This window comes from Protopterus annectens, chromosome 6.part0, assembly GCF_019279795.1.
Source record: "Protopterus annectens isolate FY-2018-M chromosome 6.part0, PAN1.0, whole genome shotgun sequence".
Taxonomy (NCBI): domain Eukaryota; kingdom Metazoa; phylum Chordata; order Ceratodontiformes; family Protopteridae; genus Protopterus; species Protopterus annectens.
In genome coordinates this window covers 1,153,458,862-1,153,485,602 of record NC_056737.1, presented here as the reverse complement: position 1 = coordinate 1,153,485,602, position 26,741 = coordinate 1,153,458,862, and the positions used below count along the sequence as shown (strand labels likewise).

Sequence of the window (26,741 nt, the reverse complement as noted above, 5' to 3'; positions counted from 1 at the left end):
GGCACAGGCCTGTCACCACAATAAGGGACAGCCATTCACCCTACCAACAGCCAGGCAGTCAATAACAACAGATGCTTCCGATTATGCCTGGGGGGCCCACATGGCAGGAAAATGTATTCAGGGCACATGGCCTACAAGCCAAAGGCATCTTCATATCAATCAGAAAGAGGTGCTAGCTGTTCAGACTGCCCTGACACCTTTCAAGGATCTACTTCATCCAGGACAACTACTGATAAGGACAGACAATACTACAGTCATGTGGAACATAAACAAACAGGGAGGCACTCATTTCTACGACCCTCTGCAGACAAGCCATGACTTTGTGGGACACAGCATTAATGTATCAAATACACCTGCAAGCACAATTCTTGCCAGGAAAGAAAAATACTCTGGCAGACGAACTAAGCAGAAACCTCACGGATCCCCACGAGTGGAAACTGGATCCACAAGTCTTCAGCATGATAATAAAGAAATGGGGATGCCCAGACATAGATTTATTTGCCTCCCCTCACAACTGCTAACTACAGAGATTCTGCACAAAGACGTATCACAAGCAAGCATGGAAAGTGGATGCTCTATCATTCATCTGGAAAACCCTAACAGTATATGCCTTTCCTCCCCTGCCTCTCCTCCCCAAGGTACTCCTAAAGGTCAGACAAGAGAAGCCAAAAATGATTCTGATTGCTCCAGACTGGTCCCACCAGCACTGGTACCCAATCCTAAAGTGCTTGTCTCAAGGCCCAGCCTGGACATTGCCTCTAATTCCTCATTTACTGACCCAAAGAAACAATCAGATCCTGCACAGCCAACTCAGAACCCTAAATCTGGCAGCATGGCGGATAATGTAGCCATTCAGAACACACCTCTCTCTAAAGCAGTGATGGATGCTATTTTGGAGGCCAGGAGACCCAGTACCAGAAAATCTTATGCAGAAAAATGGAAAAGATTCTGTGCTTGGAACAAGACACAAGGAATTGACACGTTTGTACCAAATATTCCTCAGATTTTACAATACCTAACTGAGATGCTGGACAAAGGCCTGTCCTTTTCATCAATTAAAATCCATGCCTCTGCCATTTCAGCTCATTACAATACGGAGCCACCAATTTTTTCACATCCGTTGCTAAGTCAGTACCTCAGAGGGGCCAAAAACATAAGACCTCCAAGGAGAGCACCAATACCTGCATGGGACCTCAATTATGTCTTGGAAAAACTCACACTGCCACCTTTTGAGCCAGCCAATACAGCTGAAATAAAGTTCTTATCTTGGAAAACAGCTCTGCTCCTAGCAATAACCTCTGCAAGATGAGTCTCAGAGTTACAGGCACTCATGGGTGTGGAACCTTTTATCATTTTCCATCCAGACAGAGTTTCTCTGAGGACGAACCCGACATTTATGCCTAAGGTAATGTCCAGTGTGGCCCTTAACCAAACCATTCATTTGCCTACCTTTTATCCAAACCCACAGAATAAGGGTGAGAGACTCCTGCATTGCTTGGACATACACAGACAGCTACGCTTCTACTTGGATAGAACTAAAGCTTTCAGAAAGACTGAGCAACTCTTAGTAGCATATGCTGCAGGATCACAAGGAAAGGCTATCTCAAAGCAGACTATTTCAAAATGGATAGGCCACTGCATTCGTTTCTGCTATTCACAACATGGCAAATCAGTGCCTAAGGGCATTAGGCCTCACTCAACCAGAGCAGCAGCCACTTCAGCAGCCTTCCAAAGAGGAGTACCAACCAAAGACATTTTAGAGGCTGCAACTTGGAGTTCAGTGCACACTTTTACCAAGCACTGCCACTTACTTCTCTACTCTAAATCCAGAGCAGCCTTTGCCACTGCAGTTCTGCAGGGCCTTATAGCTTCTCCTAATCCTGTTTAGACCCAGCCACCCAACCTCAGCTTTGGGATTCAACCCAAGTGTAATGACTGCAACAGTGAAACACGATGAACATAGTACAGTTGTGTACCTACCATAAATGTAGATGTTCGAGTGTATTCACTGTTGCAGTCCAGGTTACCCACCCACCATCCCCCTTTTCTTTGCTGGGACTTATCTGTACTTCTCTATTCTATACAACCTATGTGGTGTATTTGCTTGAAGATGAAGGAAATGTTTATTGTTGTGCATGCATACTTATTGGCATTATTTTCAGCCTACCAATTTGGGGGCACTTGACATCTGGGGCAAGAAAAACTGAAGAAAATGGCGTCGGCTGCATCTTTTATACCCCTGGCGCACGACATCAGAGAAGAGGCGACAGCAACCTACCCCAGACCTAGACTTTGGAATTCAGGCCGACTGCGGGTAGCCTGCCAGCAGGATAACCCAAGTGTAATGACTGCAACAGTGAATTCACTCGAACATCTACATTTATGGTAGGTACACAACTGTACTTTGTGTGTGTGTGTGTGTGTGTGTGTGTGTGTGTGTGTGTGTGTGTGTGTGTGTGGTTTTGTGTGTGTGTGTGTGTGTGTGTGTGTGTGTGTGTGTGTGTGTGGTTTTGTGTGTGTGTGTGTGTGTGTGTGTGTGTGTGTGTGTGTGTGTGTGTGTGTGTGTGTGTGTGTGTGTGTGTGTGTGTGTGTATGTGTGTACATGTATATATATTTATATATACATATAGATAGATATAGACATATAGATATATATAGCTATAGATACATATATATATATTAAGAGAGAGAAGGAGCTATGCATAGATACAGATACCAATAGCATCAGTTTATTATTTGGATACATAACTCTGCTAAAGTGCTGTATATTATTATATTTAATAAGAACTTCAAACATGGCGTGCATGAAAGTATCAGGTAAGTAGTCTTTTACAGGTAGCTTAGGAATGATCTAACACCTTGTCAGGGAGACATTGATTTTATTACACTACTGGACAGTGTTTTTGGTGAGGGGTGATGTACCATTGCCTGGTCAGATCTGCAGGACCATTATGCTTTACACATGGACTTTCTGGAGTTTCTGACACGCACTGCCGTTTTCTACTTTAGTATATAAATAGATCAGCATCCTGCCTTAGTATCTAGGGAATGAGGGTACGGACCTTACTAAAGTGCATGGGCTTGCATAATTCTAAATTTGCAGACATTTTTCACACGCTTTCTCTTGGAATAACAAGCATTTTTCTGACCTTTATAGGCTCAGGGCAGTGCTTTACATCAAGAATAAATTGTTCTGGCATTTGGTCTTAAATGCTGCAAGCTTATCTTATTCCACTATATTTTGTAAACAGTCATATTTAATTAACATATACGTACTAGTTTCATACACATAACAATTCTCCACAAGGACTGAGTTATTCTCAAATGGATAATTAATCTTCTTTGTTGGCCTAGTTTCATATTTTACCTATTTTACTTTATACTAAGTAATTAGTGAATAATGATTTGGTTTTTGACAATCATAAGTAGGACTGTTGGTTAATAACCTAAATAATCATTTATTATAAGCCATAATCAACAACAGAAAATATTGTATAGAAGTTCAACACTGATTTATAACTGAAAACAGGAAATGTTATATATGCTAACGCCTTTTATTTGAAACTGTATTTTTCAGTGGTACACAGACAAGGATCATGCCATCAGTGGACAAGCTAACAAACATATATATACCCACATGTCTCATTTCATCAAGCAATGCTTCTTTTCTTCAGAAAAAAACAAATAAAGTTTCAAGATGGATGTTCTTAAGCTGCCACATAAGCATACAGGAAATCAGTTTTTATTGGATCATGGTATTTTATTTTTTGATGATCTGTAAACAAAATGAGAATCTGTTAAGTATCAAACATTAAAGTGGACCTCCATCAAAAAGTTGTGTGTGTTAGTATTTACTATGGATGAATAACTATAAATGCTGTTTTTTTTTTTTTTTTTTGTAATTTGGCCATAACATCATCTGCCTTTTTAATGAAAAGCATGGTTGCTTCGCCATTACTGTAAGACTAAGGTATTCTATCAAATGTGTCAACATAAGATTAAGTTTTCTTTTGTGAAGGAATATAGGTATGAATTTAATTCAGTATGCAGCTTGAAATCTGCAGAAATATCCATTACTATGAATTTATTATATTCCATACACAGTTTACAAGAATGTGTATTTCAACAACATACTGAGAAAAAATTAAAAAATAATATTCATGGTAAAATTTGAGTCTAGAGAGTATTGTTCTGTTAATTTTGTTTCTGACATTATAAAACACATTTTCTTAAAGACATATTCTGACTAGAAAGCATAGATATGAAGAAGAGCCTATCTGTTGCTTTGTTAGATTTGTTTTAATGTAATCCTGGAAAGCTGTAATAAACTACAGATTCCTTCCAGTCATTGCTCTGACTTGGTATGGTAGTCACTTGCTAATCCTTCAGCGATTTAAAGTTTTGGTGCTATGCAGAGCGACTGTGTAACAAACAAGATAATTTATACAGTATGTTAATAACTTAAAGCTTGTTTATTTAACAGTACACCTATAGATGTATTCTTCCAGTCATTGCTCTGACTTGCTATGGTAGTCACTTGCTAATCCTTCAGCGATTTAAAGTTTTGGTGCTATGCAGAGCGATTGTGTAACAAACAAGATAATTAATACAGAATGTTAATAACTTAAAGCTTGTTTATTTAACAGTACACCTATAGATGGATCCTTGGCATAGAGGGGTGGAGCTCTGCATCTCAAGTGAGCAGGATCCTGGTATCATCCCCAACAATGGAGGAGCCAGACAGTGGAGGGAGGATCAATGGGGTGGAGCCTGCTTATCTTCATTGGGAGGAGTGTTTGGGGGTATGTACTTGTACACATTCTTGGTGGTAAAATCACCTGTGAAGACCAGTGATCACAACAAGCATGGCCAGCCTTAGGCATAGGCCAACTAAGCAGCCACCTAAGGCACTGCTCTTGCAAGGACACTTTTCCAGTATTTATTTTATTTTTTTTTTTATAGTAACGGAATGGTTTCTTTAAAATGTGTTGAATGAAAACAGGAAAAACTGAAGAGTAAGGCAACCTGTGAGAAAACTGAAGAAAAAAAGTAATCTGAATGGTGTAGGTAGACCTGGATGGGGGTACCTTATGGTGTGGGGGGCACTATAGAGCCTTTTTGCCTAGGCCATTAGCTGACCCAAGGCTGGCCCTGACAACAAGGTGATATCTACAAGGGAGTTATGTCACTTAATTACATGCTTATGGAAGCAGCATGTATATCATTAAACCCATTGCATACCACACCACAGGACAGTCCAGACATGCACAAGGCAAGTGGCAGGGCTAAAATAAATTGTTCTCAAAGGGGTATGATGGTCCCACTCTATCCACCTAAACCTTGTGAATTAATTATGATGGAGTTTAAAAGCCAGATGAAAAACATGATCTGACAGTCATTATAGGAACTGAACCTTTATCTGTGAGAGCAGAGGAATGAATGAATCCTTAGGGTATATGAGGAGGAGAGCCAATAGTAATGAAAAAAAGAATATAGACACATAGAGAGATATGTAGATAGATAGATAGATAGATAGATAGATAGATAGATAGATAGATAGATAGACAGATACATAGATAGATACATAGATAGATAGATAGACAGCTATAGCTTAAGCAGTAACAGATAAGTTGCAATGTGACATAAATACATAATTATAGGTACACCATTAGGCCAGTAATTGAGAATATTGCCATCAAAATGTTGCTTTCTTCGAGCCTTAGAAAAGTAAACTATATACATTAATAATTAAGCTGCTATATTTAAAAGCCAATATGTAGCATAGCATTCAGGAACAAGGATATATCCAAAGTGGTCAGATATGATCCTACAGTCTTAGAGTACATGAAATGCACAAAGGAAAATTAATAATGAAAAGTGAGAAATGAGTGTGAAAAATATGGACCAAAGCAGGAAGAAGCTTTGGCTGTCTGTACTGTTCACAGCATGTCTATATGACTAGTGACTGAAACATTAGTGATAATTATTATGGAGTTTAAAAGCCAGATGAAAACGTGATCTGACTGTCATTATAGTAACTGAACCTTTATCTGTGAGAGCAGTCAACACCTATAATAATGTTTAGAAAAATGTTGCACATCACACACAATCAGTATTTTACATCTGAGTTGCGGTTCTGTTTATTTATTTATTTTCCTTAAACAAAGAAGCAGAGTCATATTAATAAGACTGCAATAATCAAATGGCAGGCACCAAATAATGCTTATTAAATTGAAAAAGAGGTTGTCTGATTATCTTAGGCAAATGCATTTTGCCACTTCTGAAAAAAAAAAAATGGAAGAACATATTTAAAAGTAGTCAGTTACTGTGTGTGTGTGTGTGTGTGTGTGTGTGTGTGTGTGTGTGTGTGTGTGTGTGTGTGTGTGTGTGTGTGTGTGTGTGTGTCTAATGGCATATTTTTTTGTTTCGTGTCCAGTCACTACTTTAAGGGTGTCCGTATCTTTTAGTATTTTGCACTGAACCTTGGTAAGTGTAGGACTGTAATGTAATATATAATTTATAAAGTCATCATTCTGACACAGTACGTGCAGGTTGGACTTCTGTTTGAAGCTTGTATTCATAGTATTTCAGCACATGCATGAAATGTAAATCTTGTGTCAGTAGGAGAAAAAACTGGCATGGTTTTATTTAGTAAAATTAAAAATGGAATAGTTGAAAATGTTACAAATTGCATTTCTTGTTATTTAGAAACATTAGGCATTTTCATTGCTCACTAGAATCAGTTAACAGTACTCAGTAAAATCACAGTTTTTGCTAACAACTATCATATGAGGAAAATCTTTAACAGATTTCAGTTAATAGCTCAACACTTCAAAAGGGTACAGTGATCAAATCAATGGTGTAATGCCACATTTTTTACTTTATACTTATCTTTGTGACGTTATAGCTTAATTTATAAGTAATCATATAGACCATCTTTGATCATCTGAAACTTGCACATTAAATTTAATCAAATAAACATCCATTTATAGCCTAAAGCTTGTATATTTAAGCTTTCTTTTCTATCATTTTGTATACAGCACATTTATCACTGAAGTAACATCCGTATTTGGCTATTAAGTATTAAATTTAAGCAATCACTATTTTTTTTGTAATATAACTGATTTCATTGCAGATTTATCATTATGAAATAGATACTACACACTGGAAGTTTTACTTAGGGTTTTGGTACTTCTGATTTACTGTTAGTCAATAAAATTATTTATTTCCTCTGCATTACAAACAATTTAGCTCATCAGATGACTGCTTTTGATTGACGATAATGAATTTTAATGTCAGTGGATCTATGAGTAGCAATTACATATTTAGGATGTCAGTATACTTCTGATGAAATCTTAATAAAATAAGAGCTGAAAAGTCATTTAAAGATATTTGTGAGAGACCAGAACTTTTCATTTCAAACATTTTTAAAGAGAAGTCATGGTAGATGTCTCTAAACACTACACATGTAGTATATTATTTATTTATTTATTTATCGGGAAAGTCCGACTGGGCCAGAAGCCCATTTTCAATGGAAGCCCTGGGAGAAAAGCTCCACAGAAATATAAGCAAAATACAATAATTACATAGTACAATACTATACATACAGTAAGATGCAGAATACACATCACCTAGTTAGTCTATACAAAGAAGTATTCAGTAGTTTTCTAGTAGATACAGGTTCAAAATGTAAAATAGTATTTTAGTGAAGATCACTGTGAGAAAACTAAAATTAGTACTGTGTACATATTAAATAATAGTTATGAACAAATGAGATTTCCTATATAGATATATTTATTTATTTGAGTAGTAGCAACACTGAGGTAAGGAGTGAACAGTGTGTTGAGAGAGTTATAGATATCTTGTCAGTGGTAAGGAGTGGACAGTGTGATGAGAGAGTTATAGATATCTTGTCAGTGATAAGGAGTGGACAGTCTGTTGAGAGAGTCATGGATAACTTGTTAGTGGTAAGGAGTGGACATTGTGTTAAGAGAGTTATAGATATCTTGTCAGTGGTAAGGAGTGGACAATGTGTTGAGAGAGTTATAGATATCTTGTCAGTGGTAAGGAGTGGACAGTGTGTTGAGAGAGTTGTAGATATCTTGTCAGTGATAAGGAGTGGACATTGTGTTGAGAGAGTTATAGATATCTTGTCAGTGGTAAGGAGTGGACAGTGTGTTCAGAGCATTATAGATATCTTGCCAGTGGTAAGGAGTGGACAGTGTGTTGAGAGAGTTATAGATATATTGTCAGTGGTAAGAAGTGGACAGTGTGTTGAGAGAGTTATAGATATCTTGTCAGTGGTAAGGAGTGGACAGTGTGTTGAGAGAGTTATAGATATCTTGTCAGTGGTAAGGAGTGGACAATGTGTTGAGAGAGTTATAGATATCTTGTCAATGATAAGGCGTGGACAGTCTGTTGAGAGAGTTATAGATATCTTGTCAGTGGTAAGGAGTGGACCATGTATTGAGAGAGTTATAGATATCTTGTCAGTGGTAAGGAGTGGACAGTGTGTTTTGAAGTTATAGATATCTTGTCAGTGGTAAGGAGTGGACAGTGTGTTGAGAGAGTTATAGATATCTTGTCAGTGATAAGGAGTGGACAGTGTGTTGAGAGAGTTATAGATATCTTGTCAGTGGTAAGGAGTGGACAGTGTGTTGAGAGAGTTATAGATATCTTGTCAGTGGTAAGGAGTGGACAGTGTGTTGAGAGAGTTATAGATATCTTGTCAGTGGTAAGGAGTGAACAGTGTGTTGAGAGAGTTATAGATATCTTCTCAGTCAGGTCTGGTGCAGGAGCAATGCCAGTTTTTGGATAGATGTTCAAATAGAAGTTGTTTGAAATTGGTAGATTAGGGTGTGTTTTGGAGGTTGTGGGATAGCAAGTTCCATAATATGGCTATTTGATTTGAGAATAGAGCTTTATTGTGAGTGTTGTTAGCTTTGTTTACTGTGAGAAAGGTTCTGTATGCAGATCTTAGATGTCGGGGCATGAGCAGGGAACAACAAGTTCATTGAGGGATGGACAGATATCTAGATATCTATAACTCTCTCAACAGACTGTCCACGCCTTATCACTGACAAGATATCTATCAGGTTGATAGTAGTCTGTCATTCGACACCCATGTAGCTAAAGTAGTTAGGAAGACCTTCTACATTGCCCACCTTATCATGAAGGGGTTCTCATCTAGATCAAGGGAGGTCATAGTCTCCCTTTACTCATCACTCATCAGACCAATGATTGAGTACAATGCCCCATTCAGAATGTATCTGACCCGACACTTGCAGCAGCTGGAGAGGCCACAAAAGTTCCTCACCAAAAGGATAAAGGGCCTCAAAAATCTGTCCTATGCTGCCCGACTGAAAGAACTCCAGCTCTATTCAGTCGCTTACCGCTTGCTCAGACGGGACCTTTGCCTAACATACAAGGCCATGTCAAACCCAGATTTGATGAATATGCTTCACCTCAAAAATCTAGATCCATCAGAGCCACAAGGGCGGAGACTTAAACCTCGACACGGCTATTAATAGGACGTGCTGGAGGGATAGATTCATCACCCAAAGACTCCCTATGCTGTGGAACAAAATCCCGGTATATGTGAGGCAGAGCACCTCGCTGGCCTTGTTCAAGAGAAATCTTGACCAATGGATGGGAGATCGCAGATATACCCCAGGGATTACCTCAGTGTCACTGCTCGACAGAGGCACAGCAAAATAATGGGTATAGTTCCCCATACTAAAGGGGTGGCGTAAGCCACAAAACGATGGGCTAGGCTTGTAAATGCCCTCGGGCAGATAGCCTAGTATGAACCTATGAACCTATGATACTGTGTGTGAATTTAAGTTGGTAGAGATGGAGAAGGTTTATGACCTTGAGCAATTTAATTTGTTTAGAGCAATACAATGGTGGGTTTGGTGGGGAAGGTTGGCTGCGAAACATGCTATTTTGTCGAAGCAAGTTTCCAATTTGGTTACGTCTGATCTTTTTAAGATGGTAAAGAGGGGGAAAGCATATAGGAGCATAGAGAGGAGGAAGGTTCTGGATATGGCTAGGCTGGTATTGTCAGTGAGGAATGGCTTGCTTCTGTACAGTAAGACAAGTTTGATGTGAACTTTCTTAATTCTGATGGCTTCGTGTTGGTCAAATGTGACTTTGTTGTTCATTGTCATGCCAAGGAATTTGTATGTTCAGCTGGTTGGATGACTGCATTGTTTGCTGAGAGAATGGTGAAACAAGGGGCGGTAGGTGATTGTTTGCTATTCATAAATAGCATTAACTGTGTCTTTTTGCAGTTGAGGATTAGTTGTGATTTACTTAGATATGTTTCTATATCATTAAAATCTTGTTGGGCTGCTGTTTGGATGTCTGTTAAGGTATCTACTGAGCAGATTAAAGTTGAATCATCCACACACTGAACTACTAGCATGTTTTGTGGATGAGGCTAGATCATTAGAGAAGTTGGTGAAAAAAAGGGGCCCTAGTATGGATCTTTGGTGGACTATGACCAAGACAGGTAGAAGTGGTGAGAGTTCTGATTTCCATCGTACTGCTTGTTGTGTGTCAGAAAGATAGCTTAGGAACCAGGACAAGGAAGTCTTTGATAAGTTTAGTGAGGCAAGAGTGTTAAGAAGTTTCTGATGGGACACAGTTTTGAACACTTTTGATATGTCTAGGAAGACTGATGGTACTTGCTGGTTTAATTTTCTGAGCTGGTTAATGGTGTTAGAGAAATTAAATAGGGCTGTGGTGGTGCTGTGTTTTGGTCTGAAACCATGTTGGAAGGGAGAGGGTTGTGAGACAGCAGGTATTATAGTAATTGAGCATGTATACATTTTCCATAATTTTGACACAGGGGTAAAGAATGGCTATGGGTCTGTAATTGTTTAATTCTGTTGATGTTCCTCCTTTATGTAGAGAGGTGATATAGGGAATTTTCCTTAATTGCTGGGACATATTGTTCTGCTATAGACCTATTTACCAGAATGGAGATAGGCAGAGCTATGGCATTGGCTGAAAGTTTGAGGTATTCATTGGGGAGTTGGTTAGCTGCTAAGGAAGAAGGTTTCAGTTTTTTCACCATTTTTTTATGGTGTTAGTTAGGACAGGTTTGAGGTCAAAATAGTTGTTGTTAGTTTCCACATTAAGTGGAAGAGATGGGGTGTGGAATTGTTCCCTGTAACTAAGGAGAGAATGGTGTTTATAAAGTAGGTGTTGATTTGTTAGGCAATACTCACGCTTTGGTTATTGGTTGTTGGTTCTGGGGTTGTGGCTTTACCTGAGTGGAGGAGTGAGTTAATTGCCTGCCAGAACATTTTGGGATTGTTTTCATATTTGTTTTGCATAGATGTATAATATGTTTTTTGTCTAGTTTGAGTTTTTTTTTTTGTTTGATAATGGAACTGCTGGCATCCTGACAATTTTATTGTCTTTTGTTTTCTGGTATTGAAACCAGGTTTTGTTCTTTAGTTTTTGAAGTCTAATAGTTTCTTTTGATATCCAGGGCAATCTCTTATTTTTAACATGACATGTATGAGTTGGTGCTAAGCTATTTAGAATAGCTAGAAATGTGCCATTGAAGTATATTACAGCCTTGTCAAGTTGGAAGTGATGGAGTGATGTCCAGTTACATTTATTGAGCATGTCCAAGAATACTTCATTGGAGAAGTTTTTGGTATTTCGTACAACTTTGTAAACTATGGTTCTGGGTGGGTTGAGCTGATGACAGATTAAGTAGGTAGGTCTATGATCACTTAAATTATTTGGAAGGCATCTGGAGAGATAGTTGTGGGTGGTACTGTTAATAAGTGACCAGTGTAAGATAGATTCTTTTTTGCTATGTTTATCTATTTGAGTGGGAAACTGGATTGTTTGGGAGAGTAAGTGGCTAGTATGGTAATATTTTTCTTTGGATTGATTCTGAGCCATGTTACTAGCACTTCAAAGTTATCATAAGGGTATTTGATGAGTAGGCACTCTATGCTTAGGTTATCTTTGTAGATGATTTCAACCCCGCCTCCTTTCTTCCTTATCCTGTCTAACCTGTGTACGCAATAACCTTGTGGGAGTATGTCTGGGTCTCTTGTATGGGGTTTTAGCCAAGTTTCTGTTGCTGTAAGAATGTCTGGTGAGAATTGTGCAATGACTGCATGAACGTCTGTGATTTTGTTAACTAGGCTTCTAAGGTTCATGTTAAGAATGAGAAAGTCTGAAGTTTTAATGTGAGGAAGGGGTGGAATGGTAGCATGATGGTATGTTGTGCCGTATGTGGCCTGGGATCAGGGTGTATATCACCACTACGGATAATCTGTGATTATGTTGTGCAAAGAGGCACTTTTCAACAGTCCCTTTCCACTTTTGAAAACAAACTGTCTAAATGCAAGAAGTTACAAGAGGAAAATCCCTACTTTCTTGAGTGCATCAAGAAAAAGGTAGTGCCGAAGGGACTTAGGCATTGGAAATTTCCTACAGGTTTGACTGCAGATTCTCCATTATACTGTGAGTTAGTTACTCTGTTTGATAGGCAAGGTACTGAATTGCTTGAAATTTTGATGAAAAACAAGAACAAAGTTATTGATTTGTTACACTCAGAACTTTCTGAGTTGGACAGAGTGTTACATGTTGATCTTTTCTTTCAACATTCTGTTTCTGCCTACCAACATGTGTTAAATAAAGTGGACAAGATTATTGTGGATGATAAAAACGATAAAAAACGCAAAATAAAAAAACTTGACAGAGATGTTAGAGCCTATCAGTCTGGTACAGCCTACCCTAGACCAACTGCCACTCATGTTCAAGATACTTCATACAATGACTCTCCTGTTGGTAGCGGTCTTGTGAGAGGTGGAGCTGAAGAGCAACTGGATCACCGAGTCCCTTTAGGGGAAGAACCATTGAGGTGATCAGAAAGGATATGCAACCAAACACAACAGGAGAGTTGCAGTCAACATCGGCCCTATGTGAACCAGGGTTACCAGCGGAATTATTTTCAACAGAACATGGGGCGACAACAATCCAGTTGGAATTAAATGATTTGGTAACTGGTTTGGATTTTTATACATCTTTTGATGTTAGTTCTTTTTCCAACTCTGAGGACATGTGTTATGAGTCAGGGGATGTATGCACCGTGTCCTCTTCTATTGTTTATAACACAGCAGGTGACTTCTCAGTTTATAACTTTTCTAACCAGTTCTTTGATGCTGACATACCTAACCTGTTATCTAAAGGCTTTAACTTTGTACCTGCAAAACATTCTGACATTGTACAACTAATTCTTGACTTGAAACTTTTTGTGCGTAAGATAAACTTACGTTTATTGTTTGATTCCATTTCGCATAGTGTTCATGGTAACGCTTTAAGAAAGAAAAGCGTTTTTAATCTGCCCCTTGTCGGTTTTTTGACTATTTTTGAAAGTATGGTTGAATTTGAATTTAGAACTCTATTGAGTTCAAGGTCCGTTTGTGATGACACTGGGTTGAATTTATCCAGCACCGAATATGTTTTATTAAGAAAATTATGTATGGATAAATCACTCAGAGTCATGAAACCGGACAAAGGGGGCAGAGCAGTGGTCGTGACTAGATGTGACTACAACAACAGAATGAATACTCTGCTTTTAGATGATACTATGTATGAAGAAGTTTCCTTGAATTTTGTTAATATTTCACATTATAGGATTGATTTACTTCTTAAAAACCTGTTTGATCAGGGACAAATTGATGTTGAACTTTATGAATTTCTCACAGTTAGATTTCCTAGGGTGCCGAGTATTTTTGGCATACCTAAAATACACAAAGATAGGAACAATCCGCCTATGAGACCAATTGTTAGTGCAGCGGGATCTAAAACACATTTTATGGGTAAATATCTTGACATTATGCTTAAAAATGTTTTGAAAGATGTGGAACACATTTGCATAGATTCCTGGCACTTTTTGACAAAACTTAAAAACTTGCCTTTTGATGAGAATGTTAGTTTTCTAACTGTGGTTGTTACCAACTTGTTTAACATCATACCACACTCTTTGGGTTTGGAATGGTTTGAAGAATTTTTGTTTGACTGTAATTTATTTGATAATAACCAGGTTTCTGTTTTGGTAACACTTATGGAAATTATTTTAAAGTTTAACTTTGTTTATTTTGATGGACAGTTTTTTGTACAGAAGAGTGGGGTGGCTATGGGGGCCTCATGCACCCCCATTTTTGCAAACATTTTTATGTACATGTGGGAGAAGACATTTCTTTTGCATTCTTCTTTTTCCAGTCAATGGGCTCTGTATGTACGTTATATTGATGATTTATTCTTTGTCTGGAATGGTGATCCAGCAGAAGTGTCCCATTTTTTGACCTATATCAACAGTACAACACAGATTTTAAGATTTACTTCAAAGTATAGTGTAGACGAAATTCACTTTTTGGATGTTACTGTAAGAAAGGATTTGACCAACGCTTCCTTTGTTAGTGATTTGTACAGGAAGCCTACATACAGCAACAGTCTATTACACTATCAGAGTAGCCACCTGGAACATGTCAAGAAAGGAGTTGTTAAAGGTCAATTTATTAGAATTTCATGCATGGTTAGCAGCACTGAAGATTTTCATACTCAGATTAATTGTTTAAAGGGTATGTTTTTGGCTAGAGGGTATCCTCTGGAATTAATTGACAACATCATTTAGTGAGGTTTCAAATATGAGACTAGATGGGAAATTGTGCCCGTTACTTTTAGACAATACTTATGCAGCGAATACGACTAAAAACACCGCTCTTGGGGAAGTAGACTACGAACAAGTTTGTTCCTTCATTACAAATTTCTCTTTAGATCACAATGAGATATCCAATATTTTAAAGAAGTATTGGAGAATTGTTTATGGACAAGATACTATGTTGAGTAAGGTTGGTGTATACCCTAGGGTTCTTTATAGGAGAGGGGCTACAATCAAAAATTTACTGGAGAGGGAATTTCATCCCATTACAAGTAATGGTGGGTTAGGCACCAGGAAGTGTGGGTTTTGTTCACAATGTTCTTACATTTTGAACACAGACAAGATTATTATTAACCACACAGTTATTAAGTCCAAGGGTAGATTTTCTTGCAGCACTGCAGGAGTTATTTATGCAGATTTGTGTATTAATTGCAAGGGGTTCTACACTGGTAAAACCAAAAGGCACTTTAAAGACAGGGTATACGAACATCTTAGGGCTATAAGAATCCAGAACAACACTAGTGCTTTATTCAAACACATCAGTAAAAATCCTGGACATGATTTTAGATTTTGTGTCATTGAAAAGGTCCCACAGAACCCTAGGGGTGGACCATGGGAAGATTATCTTGAGTTTAGAGAATTGTTTTGGCAGATTAAATTAGATGCCACTACCTTCCCTGGCTTGAACGATGCAACAAATTTAACTAGCCTACTTAAATTGCGAGCATATGAAATTTAAAGTTGTTCAATTTTTAATATATTAATTTCCTATTTTATTACCTACTGCTAATTTTAGATCAAGTTATTTTTAGGGTGTAGAGTTGTTTGTGTTTATATACTATGTTGTTTTTTATGGCTATGGCATTTTTTATTGCACTTGGCACTTTAAGCATATAGAACTATTTACTTGATTGTTTAATTGAATCAGGTGATGCTTTTATGCTATAAATTAAACATGTTTTTGTTTTATTTCAGTTCTGATGAAGTCAGCCTGTGGTTGCTGACGAAAGCGCTTAACTGTTGTGGTTTCCCGAATAAAAGTTTTTGAATAAAGGACTGTCAGCGTTTTTTTGGATTTCTGTCAAGTTTTCTGTTGGTTCTTGGTTTCGTGTTTAATCTGTGATTATATACATTCATATAAAAAACAATAAAAGTTCGTAGAGCAAAACAATGGAGGGGTTACCAATAATCCCAAAGTAAACGCTGACCAAAACGACAAATAATCCAAGAATCCAAAATCTTCTGTGTAATAAAAAAACAGGTTTATTCAGAAAAGACGTGGTGAGCGCTTTCACTAAAATAGCTTCATCAGACCAAATTACAATTCATTCAATGAAGCAAACAGTTTATATATTAAAAAAGGCGCCAAAAATAACTTGACTTAAAGGAATATTCCTTAAAAACAACTCATAAAAAACAACAGTAAAACATACATGACTGTACAAACATATAAGGCAGGACTGAATAAAAGACAATTCATTTATAAATCTTAAGCCTCCTAGATTTTAACAAAGGGCGTAATGGAACCCTGCCATTAATACCAGGTGGTACATCTGCCCTAAATTTGATAATCCACCTGGTATTAATGGCAGGGTTCCATTACGCCCTTTGTTAAAATCTAGGAGGCTTAAGATTTATAAATGAATTGTCTTTTATTCAGTCCTGCCTTATATGTTTGTACAGTCATGTATGTTTTACTGTTGTTTTTTATGAGTTGTTTTTAAGGAATATTCCTTTAAGTCAAGTTATTTTGGCCTTTAATATATAAACTGTTTGCTTCATTGAATGAATTGTAATTTGGTCTGATGAAGCTATTTTAGTGAAAGCGCTCACCACGTCTTTTCTGAATAAACCTGTTTTTTTATTACACAGAAGATTTTGGATTCTTGGATTATTTGTCGTTTTGGTCAGCGTTTACTTTGGGATTATTGGTAACCCCTCCATTGTTTTGCTCTACGAACTTTTATTGTTTTTTATTTGACTCACTCCATTGTTGTTCAAAGTAGAGCATTCACTCCGCTTGGTTTTTTATTATTTGATTATATACATTCATGTTTGTGTGACAATTTGGAGAGTATGTGAAATTCATTGTTAAAGTGGTCAGTGGTATTGCTGGCATCTACATGTTTGAGTTGGAAGTGTGCAATAAGTGTGTGATTGTAGCATGGCTGAAGATGGCAAGGTAGGAGAATGAGAAGTGGATGATATTATTATAATATAGTGTGAAGCTATGGGCATGCTGTATCTGTAGGTGAGTGTAGGATATTAGATAATATGCAGATAGCAGTAGGGTGTAGAGTGTGGGCAGGAGAAAGAGCATGGTGTGTATTCTTTTTTTTTAAATGCTAGGTTAGCTGGATGGCGTGATAAAGAAGATGTAGGGCAGAAGGGTATTGGTGCAGTGTGATGGGAGTAGAGTGATTAAGGACAATTGCAATTAAGTGGTGTGAGGGGAGGGATGAGTGTTACAAATAGTGTATTAGTTAATTGAGGTGTGACTGGCAGAGGGAGGGTGATTGTTGATTGGAGGAAGTTAGGGGAGTGGTTATTGTTTGTATAAGTATAGGTGATGCAGGGGTAGGTGGGAATGGAGGTAGGGTAGGGGAATGGAGTGAGCCTGAGCACAGTGGGCAGACCCCCTCAAAGAAGAGTGCAAAGAAAAATAATCATTATGAGAAGTGAAAACCTTGGAGCTGTAAGGTAATTAAAAGCAAGAAAGAGGTAGAGGCAGAAAGGTAGGAGTATAAGCAGATAGTTGCAGAAACACTACATTTATGGCCTTGGTGTGTAAGTAAATAAACAAAAGAAAGTTCACCCTAGGGATCACTCCAGTGGGTCTACTTGATAGAGGCACTGGGAACTAACATCGGGCAGCATGATGCCAGGGCACTTCTATGGACTAGGCTTGTAAAGACTGCAGGGCCATTAGCCTAGTACACACCTATGAACCTGTGAACCTATGAAGGCAAATCTTTCTGGGGACAAAATACACAAAGTAAATGGTACTAGCCTTACTTTACAGGAATTCTAATGGGGAGGCAGATTTATTTGGGACAAGATACAGCAAGTATATTGTTAGTTGAGCCACCTAGTGCCAAGAGACAGAGCTAGTTGCCTGGTGGGAGCCCTTGCAGGTGTGCATGCCAGCTGAAACAATGTTTAAAAATAACTAGTAAAGGACCAGATTTGCTGATAATAAAAACTGTAAACATCCAGTCACCTATGCAGACTTGTCTGGTAGGTATCCTTATTAAAAAAGTGTTATTCTTGGCTTGCAATAACTGTAGGGAGAAACCAGACCATAGTAGTGATTCTATTTGGCAATGTTGCAGTTGCTGGGGGGGGACCTGAGCTGCGATGATACAGGCAGACCAAGTGTGCTGTAAAAAAGAGATAATAAGTGATGGTAGGAATATGGCTAGTTACTGCAAAGTGCACAACACCTCTGACCAGGAAAGTAAGTGGAGTGAGGGTGAGCTGAATGAGTGCAGACGTGTGTTGTTAGGAGAGGTATAAAGGAATCTAGAGAGGCTGTAAGGGGATCTGTGGTGTCTGTGGAGTGAGCGTGCAATGACTGAGAGAGGCAGAAGTTCAACAGATCGTAATGTATGGTCCGCTGACATCAGGGCTTGTAGTGGATTACATAACAGGCAGAAATTATATAATAGTAACATTAAAACACATACTTATGCTGTCATCATTTCTCGAAATAGCAGTGCGGTAGGCAATCATTATCATATTAGGTCAGAGCAATAGATTTCACCCATATGATGCAGGCAGTTATTTGTTTGCATGTAGATCACATAGACACGTTTCACCACAAATGTTCCTTTATATTTAATGAATGTTGATACTAGTTATCTAATAAAACTTATTTCCAAGCATATAGTGACATCTAGTTGTGAAATCAGTAATGAATATGAAATATTCTGTATGTTTTCTAACCTTCTAATGGAACTACTTGGAGTTTCTAATTATGATGTAACAAATGATAATATGACAAAGAAGAGAACTACAATATAACTTATATGCATGTACCTTCTCCTCTTTATTCTATTTGCTGTCCTTGTGGTTTCTATTTATCTGTCCAGTTTGCTTTATACAAATTTTGGTAAATACCACATTCAATAAACATTGTTATAGTGTGAACATTTCTTATGAAATACATAACTGTTTGTGTCTTTTGGCTTTTCCCGGTTAGGGGTCGCCACAGCGGAACTCCGATCCGCTAATAATTGGTAGTGGATTTTTACGTACCGGGTTACCAGCCCTGATGCACAACCTTCAATGAAGGCACACCCCATTCACGTATGCCTCCACACAGAAGACGCTCTAGCTGAGAATCGAACGGGACAACATCTTGCTATGAGGCGACAACGTTACTGCAGCACCACCATATAAAACATAAGACAATTTATTATAACATTTAATTAGTCACCTTTAAACATTTCATAGAGTTTGTTTCAATAACCAGGCTTGAAAATGCCCCAAATTCACCTTTCGTTCCTCGCCAAGGCACATGTCATATTTTCGTTTTTTTTTTTTTGATTTACTGCTTTTCAGGTTAAAAATAACCAATTCTATTTTTCAATTTAGCACATGTGCATACATTTGCCTACCAGTCTTTCAGTGGGAATGAATTCATATTCTATGGAAGATAATACTGAGCACCACAATGAAATAAAAACTTCTGCACAGCTGAGACAAGTCCATAGAAGTATGTAAAAATATAACAGTTGTGCGCAGGAGTTACCTAGGCAGTCCACGAGATAGCGGTAGCAAACAGTACAAAATCAAGAAAACAGTTCCTTGTCTTTTCAGACCAAAAAGCAATTCTGCTTCACATAAATCCAAGGTTCAGCAAATATTCTTCAAATAGACACCAAGCTTCACATAAATCCAAGGTTCAGCAAATATACTTCAAATAAACACCAAGTAGAAACTGTTGACTGCAGTTTATTGTAGAAACATAAAAACAGGTGAGCGCTTTCGCTTTTCAGCTGAAAAGCGAAAGCGCTCACCTGTTTTTATGTTTCTACAATAAACTGCAGTCAACAGTTTCTACTTGGTGTTTATTTGAAGTATATTTGCTGAACCTTGGATTTATGTGAAGCTTGGTGTCTATTTGAAGAATATTTGCTGAACCTTGGATTTATGTGAAGCAGAATTGCTTTTTGGTCTGAAAAGACAAGGAACTGTTTTCTTGATTTTGTACTGTTTGCTACCGCTATCTCGTGGACTGCCTAGGTAACTCCTGCGCACAACTGTTATATTTTTACAGAATTCATATTCTAGTTCCATTTGGCTAAGATCATTCTTTTAGCAGTTATACAAGCAAGCTGGATAATCTTTTGTTGTACTTCACTAGAAATAACTCAGAATTTGGTTATAAAGAAATATTTTTTTTAAAGACAGTAGTTATTATATGTTGAATTTTAGCTATCATTTAGCTAGTATGGGGTAAAACAGCACTTTTTCCACATCTGTGCCAGTGCAGTTTGTCTTATAACTGGATTGAATTCTTCTGGGTCCCAGGAAATAAAACATGTTAATGTGTTTACATCAAGTTTGCCATACATATATATATATATATATATATATATATATATATATATATATATATACACACACACACACACACACACACACACACACACACACACACACACACACACACACACACATCCACAAGTATATAGCTTCTATGTTACTAGTCAATTGTAGCTAATATCGACCTGTGTACTAACAACCTATTTTGATCAACAATGCAGATGGTTGACAGTTAATCCCTGAGGAAGGGGAATTTGCCTCTTCCCCATGGATTATGCAATGTTGGAGTTAGTGTGTGTGTGTATACATATATATATATATATATATATATATATATATATATATATATATATATATATAAAATTAGAAGGGGGTGGTGCAAGGTGGCTTGCCGCCCCTTGCAAAAAACATTGCTTATTGAACATGTTGCAAGGAGTAACCCTGGTGCATGTGCAAATGGGTTTCATCATTCATGTTTCAACATTATTAGGTCAACATTAGGCATGTCAGTGTAAAATTGATTCAAAGAATGCCACAAGTTTCATATAACTATAAATGTATGGATCTACTTCACAAGCTCAAAGTTTCAAAACTTTGAACTGCAAATGGTCGAGACCATAAGGTTGAAGTTTTGAAACTTTAATTTTGTAATAAAAAAAATGAAAACAAAAACTTTTATTTTTTATGTTTTTGCAGGGGTGTTTGCCACACCCCCTACTAAATAAATATAGCAACCCCCGAGAACGCACTACAGTGAGGAAATGGTAAATTTCCCGTTCTGTGCTGTATGGCGATCTCCATTCAAAATGTTTGAAGTTTAAAGAATCGTATGGTCTTGACCATTTGCTGTTTGACGTATTGAAATTGACAGCTTGTGAAGGGAATCCAAATATAGATATATGTATTTGTATGTACCAGTCCAAAATGTTTATTTGTAGACATTATCATTGAAACATACAGGACTTCAGTTCCAAAAATAAAAATACACAAAGGCATCATATGTCCTATGTTTTTTCAACATATTTTTGAAGAAATTGATGTTATTGAAAGAAAGGCTTCGATTTTCACAAACATTGTTTTGATCATAGCAAGTACATTTTCTGGGAGCATACAGTGTGCAAGAGTGTCTTTAAGTTATTTATCTTGTCAAAAATTATCCTACACGATTATTTTGCTCATTTGAAATTTCTGAATTATCATTTGTAATCTTTGAAACTTGTTTGATTGCAAGTAAATGAATACCGAAGGGGAAACATCATTAAACTACTTCCTATTTATTTAACATTTGTTTACTGAGAATGTCCAACTCGGAATGAAGCCAATTTTCAACAGAGGCCTAGGGAGAAACACTCCATATACATGTCTTTGTAACATGGCAGGAAACCGGAGCACCGGGAGAAAACCCACACAAATGCAGGGGGGACATGCAGACTGTGCACAGAAGGCACCGCAGCTGAGAAGCGAACTAGAGAACCTCTTGCTGTGAGGTGACAACACTACGGCTGCACCACTGCGCCGACTGTATTTTGTTGTGTTGTTTATTAATCCTTTAATGTTATAATCACATCTATAAAACTTACATCCATCCATAATTATATATTTGATAATTTTAGCTGGGTCTTTAGGCACCTCTACTATTCTTGGAAAATGTTTGTCTGAGAGGTAGCCATCTCAATATATTAAAATAGCTGAATTAACTTTAATATGAGTTGTGAATGAGCATTGCCATAAATTCATGGCTCAATTCCTTCATTCTCTGTCTGCTGTGTTACTTTGAGCAAGTTATTTAACCAGACAGTGCTTCTAAGTTGCCTTTGAAAAGTGTTAATTATGCCTCATTGCTTTACCTGGGTAGCAAATATGAAGAAAAAAAAAATATGCTGCTAAAATATCGATATGTTATATAGAACTCAAGGTTTTGTCAAGTCCTGGAGCTTTTCTGTTTTATAGTTTATCTTTGAGCTGTTTAACAGGCTCCCTCTTGTAATTCTAAGCCTTAGAATTATGATAAATGTCTGCAAATACAGGAGAATAGCAAATGTTGACTGTTGATGCATCCTGAATGTACTAACTCTAAGACCACCACTCTTCAGAGAAAAGGGAATATTCTAAGAAACTGCAATCGCAGGCGTGCTGTACCTAAGTCTGCATTTCACAGGACTTTCCCTAATGAGACTCAGAACATTAAGCAATTACCTATTTAACATCTCAGACAGCAAGATTTATATGGCTAACCATTTGAAATGTTGGGATCCGCTAGAGCAAGTCCCAAAACAAGGAGACTAAAAGTGGACATACATATACTAAGATAGCTATTTCTAAGGATACTTTCTTTTTTCTATGGTATGTTGATCTTTGAGTTGGTATATATAAGTTTGGGGGGGCTTTCCCCCCACATCAGGAGGGTGCAGGGTGGCTTCCACCACCCCACCCCCCACAAAAAAAAAAAAGTTTAAAGGGGAAGAGCAGTCTTCAAGATTCACTTTTTCTCCTGGGTTTTTAGTTTTATTTTTTACTTGTATTCATTTGGCATTTTTAGTGTGGGTATAAATTTACCTTACTTAAATGGACAGTGTCTAATATTTCTGCCAGTTTGTAGTTTGTTTAGTATTCCATTTAACCATATGGTCATTTTTAATTATCTATAATGTTTAAATACTTAGCAGATATAGGCTTCGTTTTATCTTCTCCAGATGCAGAGATTTCTTCTTTTCTGTTCTTCTGTAATACACCTTATACAAGTGGCTCACTCCTTGTAGTTAAACAGTTTCCAAACATCAGCCTCTCTACATTCACAACCTTAATCCACGTAATGCCCAGCTTCACACTTTGACTTAGCCTTCACTTTTTCCATGTAAGTATCATATACCTAGGATTTACATATTTCAGGAACTATATTTGCCTTAATCTTTATCTTTATTAGTCATGACAAATGCTGTAATGCCCGTGATATGAACTACTAAAGTACCTATATTTTTTGATTAGTAGCATTTTCAGTAGCTTTAGTTGTCACCATTAATAACATCCTGGCTTTCCTCATTTAAAAGCACCCATTGTCATGCAATTAACAAATGAATAAACATATAAGTATGTAAAATAGCAAAAAAGATGTAGTCCTATTCCATTTATTGTTGATAAAAAGTCTGGCGTAAGAATTATCCTCTAATGCTGCTGAGTTAAACATTTAATGTATGTGATGCTGGATTTTTTTTAAATATGCTTTTTACTGCAATTAAATGGTTTTAGAATTATTTGACTGATGACTTCATAGTCCCTTGAGCTATCTTAATTGCTAGAATAAAATTGTAATGGTTGTCAAATTCCTATTTTATTCTTTTTGTTTCTTTGTTTATGAAGGGGGATTTCAGTGAAAAGTTAATGCAGAAGAATTTCATTCAGAAGAATTTCATTTGGTCTTTTCCACTATACATTTTGGTGTTATGGTAATGTGCTAAGATGGGCATCATGTTTTTTTCCAGTTAGGACTTTTTTTATATCCCAGCAGAAGAGGACCAGTTTGAAAGAAGGTTGTCTGCCTGGTCTAATGGTCTCTTCTCCTGGTTGCCCCAAGAAGAATCTCCTGAAGAGTGTCCCATGCCCATACTGGACATTGGAACAGCCAAAGATGTGCAGTGACTACCAATTTATACTGGCCAGAGGGACAACAACAGAGGAAGCCAGACAAGTATGGCCTGAGGAACAACTAATGGCCACTGCAGGTACTAAGAGAGAAGATCCAGCTGGACAGGAGTGAGTTTCCTTGCTCTAATGAGGGAAGAAGCACCAAAGTCGGTGAGCTGAGCTGGAGAGAGTCGATCAGAAAATAGATGAATAATAAGTGGACCCAGAGATATCAGCAGATAGTGATCAGCCAAGAAAGTGGGACCAAAGCTATGGAAATATGGATAAGATATTAATGTGCAAAGACATTGACTGGGATTTAGAAAGGCTTACCATAAGGAGAAAGCCTTACACTCTGTGTAGCTATCATTCTAAGTCTTTTGGATTAAGCACTTGGGCTTCAGACCAGTTGTTTTACATTAGGAAGGTTTGTGGCCTGCACTGTGGTGGCAGGACAGGTAGCTTACATCCTTCTAAGTTGGGAACTGCTGATTGAGGGCTCAGTGTCTGTTATTCTAAAAGTGTATTAGTTCTGGTTTAAGCACTTGGCCTTCAGGCCAGTTATTTTACATTAAGAGGGTTCGTGGTCTGCACTCTTGTGGGAGGAGAGGCTGGACTCTGCCCTTCTGAGCTGGGAATTTCTGGTTAAAGGCTTATAGTGCCTGCATATTTGAACTGCTTCTTACTGTAATTGGTACACCTTATTTGCTGTAGCATAGACTAGATCCAGGCCTGCTGAATCTAGCTTTGTTTGTATGCTTGTTGTTTGTTTGCTTGTTATTTCCCTAAAAAGCTAATTCCACCTAAAATGCGGCTTTTCAGCGCTTCTGTGGATCCCTAGTGATACCTGCATTGCTTACTGTACTTATTTCCTTGTTTCACTTGAAAGAAAGTTACTGTTTGTCATTTTTGCATTTAAGTTACCTGTAACACATTGCATTTAAGTTACCTGGCACTTGCTCACTAAAGCAATTATATGTCAGCACTAAAAAAATTAAAAGAACTACACCCTCACAAACTCCCCTTGAGTACCTTGTTCCCCATTGGCCCTTTTTTTCAATTATAAAGGAATTCCCAATACTATTTTAGCATGTCCAAAGGTCAGTTGTCAATCTCCTCCGGTCCAGCAGGTGAATCTGGGAATCTTGAGGCAATGTTACAACTGCCTCATGTACACAGACAACCCTCTCCTCCTCCCAACAAATTCCAACACATGTGAGAGATGCAACCATATAGCCAAACTGGAGGCTAAGCTCTCTCAACTCAGTACTGGCGTAACCAGTCAGGAGGAGAAGGAAACCACACTCACTACAATTCCAGTCTCACATAGACCTACCACAACAGCAAACCAAACACATAAACACACAAAAACATACTTGGATGCTCTAAATAAAAATCTGCCTAAGCAGCAGAGACCTCCAAAGCAGACACCCAAGCAACCGCTACCCCAAAATAAAACATGTGCAACACATAGCTCACAAAGCCAGTGTGCCGAACAGTCACAGCCCTTAAGGCTAAACAACACACCTGATACACTTGTAATAGGTGACTCTATCTTCAGGCACACTGACGTCCCGCTCACCAGGCTGAACAAGGAGAAGGTCACGGTGAGCTGCCTGTCGGGCGCTAGGATCTGCCACATAACACAAGCACTCAGGTCACTCCAAGGCAAGTACAAATATGACTCAGTCATTGTCCATGCTGGTGTGAATGACCTGAGACGTACCTCTCTGGACTACATGAAAAGAGACATAGAGGAGCTCTCTGAGCATGTAGTCCAGGCCGGTATGACCCTGACCTTGAGTAGCATCTTACCCTCACCAAGAAAGATGCCACAATATGAAGACAAGATGATCAATTTCAACAATTGGCTTAAGTATTGGTGTCATTCAAAGGGGATCCAGTGCCTGTCAGCCAGGGATGACATGCTCGACAAGCCACGATGCTTCGCTAGGGACGGCTTGCACCTGTCACCCCTGGGCTTTCGGATATTGGCAAAGGCTCTTGCTACCCCCATAGTGCCTTTTTTAGGCAAGGCTCAAAAGACAAACCCACCTCCATAGGTATCACAAGGGATAAGAAACTAAGAGTAATGCTACTCAATGCCAGAAGTCTAAACCTCAAGATGCACGCACCCGAAACTCTCCTTAGCATGGAAAACATCGATATCTTTGCAGTAAAAGAAACCTGGTTCAAGGCTCCAGAGAGCACCCAAGCACTACCAGGTTATACCTCATACCATGCTTTTCGGCCCCAAAACTTGGACTGAACCACAAAGAAAGAGGGGGAGTATCAATATTCGTCAAAGATACCCACACCTCCAGGTTGGTGGCACAGCACGAAGCATCACAGACTATCCATGTGCAACTAACAGTGGGTAAAACTGCCTTCCAGTTTATAGCCTGCTACAGACCACCCTCCCAAACCCAGGAACCCCACTCGGCCTTCATGAGAACACTGGAAAATATGAAGGTCTCTCCAAACACCATTATATTGGGCGACTTCAACTACCCAAACATAGACTGGGAGCATTACTCTAGCTCCAACACCCTTGCCCAAAGGTTCCTAGAATTTATAAACTCAAATGCTATGGAACAACTTGTTACCACTCCCACAAGAGGGGAAAACATACTGGACCTGATCATCACCAACATGGGGACTCTATGCTCCAGACCAGAAGTGTATCCCTCACTGGTAAGATCAGACCATAAACTAATCTCACTGGATATTTACATCCCGACCCCACCTCCTGCCCAGAAAACCACAGTGAAAAACTTCTCTAAAGCAAATTTCACACTCCTCAAAACCGAGGTGGAATCCTTCAAAGCCCCCGGGCATGTGGAAAATACAGCCCAGACTGCATAATCCTTTA

At 38.2% G+C, this 26,741-nt stretch overlaps 1 protein-coding gene across 1 annotated transcript in view; it reads left to right on the top strand.

The window, feature by feature from the left end:
* LOC122804723 (dipeptidyl peptidase 4-like) overlaps positions 1 to 3,834 on the top strand; it is a 1,230,541-nt gene extending 1,226,707 nt beyond the window's left edge. The window contains exon 26 of the mRNA XM_044074775.1: positions 3,578 to 3,834. Within this exon, the coding sequence (XP_043930710.1) occupies positions 3,578 to 3,688 (111 nt within the window). The 3' untranslated portion in view covers positions 3,689 to 3,834. The remainder of the gene's footprint in view (positions 1 to 3,577) is intronic.
* Positions 3,835 to 26,741: the final 22,907 nt, after the last annotated feature.